The 8,319-nt window shown below is 42.6% G+C and overlaps 1 protein-coding gene across 1 annotated transcript; it reads right to left on the bottom strand.

Moving 5' to 3' along the window:
• Nucleotides 1-3,555: 3,555 nt before the first annotated feature.
• On the bottom strand, nucleotides 3,556-8,294 carry SARC_01085 (hypothetical protein; the record flags this gene model as incomplete). The annotated part of the gene is made up of 6 exons (XM_014305219.1): nucleotides 3,556-4,068; nucleotides 4,889-5,073; nucleotides 5,808-6,371; nucleotides 6,543-6,769; nucleotides 7,434-7,542; nucleotides 8,265-8,294. The coding sequence occupies 6 exons, from the start codon at nucleotides 8,292-8,294 to the stop codon at nucleotides 3,588-3,590; spliced, it is 1,596 nt and encodes a 531-aa protein (XP_014160694.1). The 3' UTR covers nucleotides 3,556-3,587.
• Nucleotides 8,295-8,319: the final 25 nt, after the last annotated feature.

Genomic DNA, 8,319 nt, shown 5'->3' with positions numbered 1-8,319 from the left:
AAAGTACGTTAATACTGACGCAAAATTAACACGACGATGATCGCCATGGGTTCGTGGCTAGAGACAATGTGGTATATTCAGTTGCCGCATCTTTGCTCGTAACCGAGACATATCTCTTCAATCACATCTTAGACAATTAAAAACTCGATCTGCATTTTAATAGCCTGTATAAGGTCAAACTTAGCGACAAGTTTTGTTTCGTATACCTTCCCGACCTTGAAAGTGATAATTCTTCGTTACAGCGGAAACTCGCTGAATGGTACCAACGATGTGTCTCCATTCACTGATCTATCATCGATTGTGTCCTTATTATTTTTAAAAGCCAAGCCTTAACGCGGTCCCTTCAAACTTGCGCAAAAATGAATAATTCAAGTGACCATGTCTTTATGTACTGCGAGCATCGAAATAAGCTGGCTGAACGAACGTATTTCTTTAAATATAAGGTCGATGTGCCAATGACACTGGCTTAATACCCGGTTTCACGAAATTATGCCATGTTTCAGTGTACGTCCAGGGCAGTGTGCATATCCTGCCCTCATTGACAACGTGTGTTTGATAGGTGATAACACTGACACGGCTTCTACTTCCTGTGTAAATAAGGTATGAAAGTACTGTAAATTTCGCCGACAGCGCAGTCGTCTCAGTCTCGTAGTCAAGTAAGAGAAACGGTTATCCTAGGTAGCCACTCGAATAGTGCACGAATTACACGTACGACTAGATCATTTCCATGAGCACCGTGCATCGACGAAATACTTCTCGCAAAGAACCAAAACGAGCAATGCCCTTGAGTAAAGGGTCAAAAGATTCAATGTAACTCTAATACTACACCCGACTTAAGCAACCGATCTCGCTCAGACGTTATGTCACTTGCTCTGTCTGTTTTTAGCCCAGTGGCAATACGTAGAAAACTCTGACTGTGAGCAGGTTAGAAAAATTTCCTTGTATTTGTATATACTGAGCGCTGTGTCGGGTAACTTCACGAGTTCAAAATTTAAGCTATCTATTTTACACCAGTAGCAAGGGAAGAAGGGTTGAACAAGTTCTATGTGATCTTTTTATACCCCACTTTAGCAACTGATATTGCATGGCCGTCATGTCACTTACTCTGTTCTTAGCACATCAGTCATGCCTAAAAAACACATAAAGTGTTATGTTTGTGTCGAGAATTCTACAATTTCAATATTTGAGTTATGTACTACCTAGTAGCAAAGGAAGCTGCTGAAGTCAATTTATAGATTTGTTATAAGACTACACCATGCTGATTATACGAATCACAATCGAGATGTACTACTGCTCGCATCTACTACTGCGAGCTTTGCCATCCAACAAACTAACTGACCAGTGATTCAAAACATCTCCCACGATTTGTGATAGTTGTGTGTGTAGAATGTAGCTTTATTCCCCACAAGTTTCTGCCGAGCCACGCATACAGTTGTATTCGAATCATAGGACGATTACTCCAGTGTCACACATTGACCAGGTGAGTTGGTGCTGGCTGATCTTTTGATATGCCGACATCGTTAAAAATATACAAGTTTAGCATGGTCATTCATATCTGTGTCGAAGTGATGCACTTCCAAATGCATATTCAAACCTATGTCTTGCACCCCAAGTTAGAGTGTTCGGTGTTGGGCTATAAATAAATTTATAATGTATTTAAAGGATGGTGCGTTCAGAATGAATGTATTTCTGATCTCGCCTTCAATCATATACTAATGGTGTTTGTACTAGTACCCAGGGTAAAAGCTCGTATGATCAGTATGAGAAACCCTTTGCAGAACACTTTAGTACCGTGAAATATTTCTATACGTCACTTTTCTGTTACGTACTCTCGGACGAGTCGGTGGCCTACCTACCGATAGAACAATTTGTGAATACGTCATCAATAACTCTCATGAGTTCTCGGGCTGTACCCCCTATAAATAGATTTAGTTGATAACAAGTCCCAAATTACTATCTGACTGACGGTGTAAATCGCTGTTAACTCATTTGGAAACATGTTAACTCCTGTAGTCTTTCACCCCAATCGATTCATCAGCCGGATATTTCTGCACCACTTCACCCTGTACGTGCTCTCGCAAATCATATTGCATATGAAACTTATATTTCCGTCGCGCAATGGATTCCGCTCGCCATAGACACCATACGACACATAGCTAAGAGGATGGCAATTCTCCACTTGCAGTGGGACAACTACTTGCATTTCAATTTGAATGCTGCCCTGTTGGTTCTTTAAGACTACCTTTCTGAATTTCAGAAGAGCCATTTTAGCAGACCTGTCAACACAGATTCGGCTCCAGGTAATGCACCCAGCTAAGGCTTACTAGCTAGAGGCCACATAGAAACTTATACCATAGCCACCAACATTAAAATCCAGAAGTAGTTTTTCATGTCTGATCCGTGAATAAGGCTATCGGTTTTTGTACTTCGATTTCTTTCACGCTATAGTGCAAGATAGCGCCTATTAAAATAATCCATGATGCATTTTCTACTTTTAGGGTATTAGCAATATAAGCACATCTGTCAATATAGAAAACAGCATTTGATAATGCATCCCGTTTGGACCTACGAGCTGAAGACTCTACATTTATGAGTTTCGGACTTGTTTACCTTGAATTTCATGATCATTTCGTATTGGAGTTTCCACTATTCCCGCCAACATGATATTGCAAACGAAATGCTTTCTTTTCTGGCCCATAAAAGTTTACAGTTTAAATTCTGTTTACGCTATAGAATATGACATTACCGGTACAAATATAGATTGTTCCACTATATGTACTCATTTACTAGTGCTTCGAATACCGGCTGTCGTGATTTTGCCACTCACATGCTAACCCTTGTACCTACTAAATCGTAATGCCGGTAGAATTATAATCTAGCTAACTCCTTTAATCTCTTGATACTAGTAACGACCCCATGCCTTGTTCCTATTTTACTACAACCCTGAAAATAAAACCTGTTAAAATGTATGAGACAACATATCGGTCTCGAAAGTCAGCCAGTCATCTTTATAAATCGATCAAGTGACTTAGAAACTCTCGTTGTCAGCTAGCTCGTCTGCTTCAGGACTAATTTCATCAATTTGAAGGCAACATTTCATGACACACTAGGTATATCAAGTCAAGCGGTCAATAAGTATGCAAGAATACGTAGGCAATGTTCCATCATTCGTTTTAGCTACCGTTGCGATACAATTGAAGCAAAAATGCCTGATTTCCGGTTAATAACAATATTTAGTATAATCATAACTGCTTCTTTACGACGCAGAATCACGCCCAATGCACACCGGGGTGACGAACACCATCTGACGCTCAATTGAGTAGCCGCTTCAATCAAGGTGAAAAAAGATCACCAGTACAGTAGTTATTCATTAAGAACGAGCAACGATCGGATCATAAAACACGCCAGCAGACTTATAGTGAGAAATACCGCGACAGTGACCTATGCGGAATTGCATGAACGCCATTGCGTTACTAATGTCTGATAGTGATTTTCTCCCAGTCACATTTTGGTCAAATTTATATTCAGTGTTTATATAGATATATATATTTAATTGTTTAATAGGGAAAATCGAACTCTATATGAACCTAGTGCTCACACAGTGAGAATGGTCGTTCAAAGTACTGCTCAGTGCTCGCATCCGTGAAGTATTTCCGCTCGTGCATGAGTTTTTCTCTATGCTCTTTGGCTTGTGCTAAACTTAAAGGCCATTCCAGCTTATTCCCAATCTGCTCGACGATCTCCGGTGGGAAATGTTGAGTGAGCTCGCTCATGTCTTTCATGGCGCTGCTCATCCATTCGCGTTGTTGGGGAGGCACTACACCTGTGCTGATAACGCGCTGTGTGGGATCGACAAGAAAGAAGACCAAGATCTTTCTCTCGCCCACTTCTCCTTCATTCGGCGTGTATCCCTCTTTCCAGGTGAACCCGGGGACCTTGTGTTGCAGCACATTGGGGAATGCGATGCACCTATCTTCCATGGTGGTCACTGCACCCACATCCTGCACCAGAGCTTCCTCGTCAACAAGCCCATACACTGCCTCTACTCCTTGGGTATCGCCCTGTTCACTATTTGCAGGTAAGGTGATCAAAGTGGTCTGAATACAATATCACATGATCCCTTGCCGCGCTACTACTAAGGCAAATAGGTTATTGTGAACAGATGAGAAAATGATCGTAAAGAATGTATGGCACTTTTCAATGATTTCTATTCGAAACACTTTACATGAAGCTTTACATGAAGCTGATGGCGTGCTCGTGACAAGATGTATGATCATTGCACATTGTATACAATTACATCGGGAGTTTTTGCGTGGCCAAGTATCCAATCTTTGACCCCGTTTCCGGCCCACAAACACTAGAATACAACTCACTGTGGAAATTTCTACAGAAGTAATACTGGGTTTTTAGAGTTTAGGGTTTAGGACAGACTGTGGCAGCAGAAGCGCGCTATTCACGAGTATTTACCAATTGATAATTGCGATAAGAAGCAGCGCCACTTATGCACTCAGTATTACACACTCAAACATCCACCCACACTTGCTTGTAATGGTCGCGTGTTTTTGCATACAAATAGGCAAATAGTCTAAAGTTGGAACTGCACCAGACCGATGTCCACTTTCGTATCCTTCCTTCATCAAGTACAGTAGCAACACGACGAACACGCCATGAACACCAACAAACAAAAGAAGCAAATCAAAAGGCAAAGAAGTATGATAAACCCTCACTGCCCTGTGTGATAGTCAAGCAGAGGTAGAAGCCCAATGGAAATGTCAGCCATTCCCATTGGTAGAATCACACTGACTTTTCGCCTTCAGATCAATTGGTGCACACAATCAAGAGTACCGGTCACATGCGTGGTGCTTTCGCTTGCTTGCGACAGACATACTATTCAGGCTCGCAGGTGGGCTGACGGAAATGCAGGCGACTCTCGCCCAACCCTGGGTGCACATCGTAGTAGTAGATGCCAATGCTCACAATGTGTTCGTTCTCCATGCCTTCCACGTGCCAGTGGCCCCCGTCGAATGCTGCACCAGGGCCTTCTAGGCGGACGTTGGCCATTTTCACTATCACCTGCGGCATGTTGAGTGCAAGGACTTAGTCTCAATGTCAATGATATATGCGCATTAAAGTAATATAAATCGATCAAAATGATTTACACTTACTACATAAACTCAAATAGGTCAAATGATATACACTCACTAGGGCAATGCAAATAATGCGAGTGTATACGGAATCGGGACATGGCGCAATGTGTGCAGACATCTCTCGTGCATGTGATAGGCGTAATCCCCAATTGCTGAGGTGTGCACATACAACACTTCTGCAGACTACGGATATGCCCGTGCGATTGTACGAGCCATTGTGCGGTGACGTGCGCACAAATTGAGCAGCGTTGCACTTAATTATTCTTAACTATTAAGCCGATTGTTATCAACTAGTAAGCCAATTGTACTAGACTATTAAGCCAATTGTTCTCAACTATTAAGCCAGTTGTTCCCAACTATTAAGCTTATTTTTCTAAATATTAAGCCAATTGTTCTCAACTATTAAGCCTATTTTTCTAAATATTAAGCCAATTGTACTCGACTATTAAGCCGATTGTTATCAACTAGTAAGCCAATTGTACTAGACTATTAAGCCAGTTGTTCCCAACTATTAAGCCTATTTTTCTAAATATTAAGCCAATTGTTCTCAACTATTAAGCCAATTGTTCGTATCTAATAAGCCAGTTGTTCCCAACTATTAAGCTTATTTTTCTAAATATTAAGCCAATTGTTCTCAATTATTAAGCCAATTCTTTGTACCTGCAGTTTGCGGCCTGCCAGACTGAGCGTTTCTGCAGACACAGCGTGGCGTTTGGTTGCATCGAACTTCTTCATCTCCTCTTTGATTTTGGGCACTCTGTTTTCGTACCAATCATCATAGCGTTCGTCTTCGCTGTCTCCGTCGCCGTCGTATACGAATTCGCCGTACAGCTCATCCGTTTCTGGCGCGTCATCGCGTCGCGCCAACGGAGTGCGCAGGTCTGTCAGCACGCGCTCAAACATGGGAATGAAGCGGCCTAGAATGGCCTCCAGACAAGTGTACAAGCCCTCGTGCTCGTACGGGTGCAGGTTGTTTATGTAGCTATCAAAGCTCACACTCTGGCCATCCGCACCCACAGTGATATCGCTGGGCAGCCATTGGTAGGTGTCACTGTGCGTGGCATACTCACTGCCACGTTGATCAGGCATAGGAATCTCATACACTTCGCCTTTGCCCAATATCTGCAGCCACGCACTGTGTGGGCGGAAGGGTAACGGCTCTGGCACTACGCGCGAGAGATTACTGATCAAACAGAACAGCGACGGATGGATCAAGTCAAGCACCTGCACACGTGCACAGTGGAGAGATGGAGTCAGTGGGTGTTTATTTGAAATACCCATACGTACCTGTTTGTTTGTTATATCGATACTTACCTATTTATTTGTAATACCAATATCTACCTGTTTGGTTGTAATATCCATTCCTACCTGTTTGGTTGTAATATCCATACCTACCTGTTTATTTGTGCCCGGGTGATAATCCAACGCATCGTCTGTGAAATTCTCCAACGCACGCACACACTGCTTCAACTGCGAGCACAAGTGCGCACTGATGAGACTGTCCGACTGATAGACATACGGCGCAGTGGTCGGTGCTATGCCATTAGCCTTACAAACAGTACCAGCCAAATGCAGCAGCTCATCAAACGCCCACTCCAGCACAGTCGGATGGATAGGCCCAGCTGCGCCAGGAAATGGGGTTGTTTTTAGGGTTTTGAATGATAAAATCGGGGTTTTAGAGTTGGCCGGGTTTTAGGTAAAACCGCATATATATGCACAGCCGCTTCCGTGATTTTGTCCGTAGTACCTCCTGTACAAGGTTTTCAGGTTTAGGTTAGACCCTAAATAAACTCTAAAAGCGGGGCTCATGCCGTGAGACTGACATCAACCCTTTCATGTTACATTTGAAGTGTTGGATATGGCACTATCCCCAGTGCAGTAGTTGGTCTTTTGGTCCTCACAGTCAACTGCAAATGAGCGCTAATGCATCCCTCCGTTTCATAGGCAGTACCAATCAAACCAACACACTGTATGCAACAGTACTCGAGGATGCATGCTCATGTAATACCAAGTGCACACCACTCCAGGATGAAAGAAATACCAAGTCATTGAATCACACAACACACTGAAAGGTAATAACACTCGAGTACGCATGCTCATGTAATACCATGTGCATACCACTTCAAGATAAAAATATTACCAAATGATTGAATCACACAACACACTGTACACAAAAGGCTCAAATTTGAAAGTGATTTCTGACACGCGTACTGTGATATCGCACATAATCTCATGAATCAATAAACAAAGTGTGCATTGGCACATGTAGCCATCCAACGTACATACACATTGCATTGTCGGTTGAAATGGCACTGTCTGTCATCTCAGCGCGCCACTTGTCGCGAATTTCTTTGTTTTGTATTTTGGTGTGCCAATTCTTCTTACACGTCACTGACTGAAATATTGGGGATGAAGTGTAGCACATGAAGTTAATAGTCATAAAGGACAGGCGGAGCCATTGCAGGGAGTCTTTGTAGGTATACCTGTAGGTAGAAACATTGCAGGGGGTCTATGTAGGTATACCTGTAGGTAGAACCATTGCAGGGAGTCTATGTCGGCATACCTTTAGGTGTAATAACAGACCTTTCATATGGGCTCAAACACAAATCTAGTATCACGCGCTCTTCAGCTAAAAAGCTGTGCTATCACTGTCACCTTCAGAAAGCCAATAAAACACAGACGGGAGGGCTGTTAAACGAACTGTATAGTATAGAAGGCAAAGAGAAAAAGAGAAATTGTATTGCTTATACACTCAGCTGATGACCCGACAATCTAAGCGGGCCTTGGTATAACCTCAATCACGGTCAATGGGGCTATACACATGCCACAACCCTATAGCAGTAGTAATATAACCTCAACCACAGTCAATAGGGACCATACACATGCAACAGCCCTATAACCCTATAGCAGTAGTAGTATAACCTCAATCACAGTCAATAGACCTTACACATGCCACAACCCGATAACCATATAGCTGTAGTAGTGTAATCTCAATAACAGTCGATAGGACTATACACATACCACAACCCTATAGCTGTAGTAGTATAATCTCAATAACAGTCAATGGTACCATATGCATGCCACAACCCTATATCCCTATAGCAGTAGTAGTATAACCTCAATCACAGTCAATGGGATCGTACGCATGCCACAATCCTATAAGCCTATAGCA

This window comes from Sphaeroforma arctica (genome assembly GCF_001186125.1).
Source record: "Sphaeroforma arctica JP610 unplaced genomic scaffold supercont1.40, whole genome shotgun sequence".
NCBI lineage: Eukaryota > Ichthyosporea > Ichthyophonida > Sphaeroforma > Sphaeroforma arctica.
This window is presented reverse-complemented; position numbering and strand designations above follow the sequence as displayed.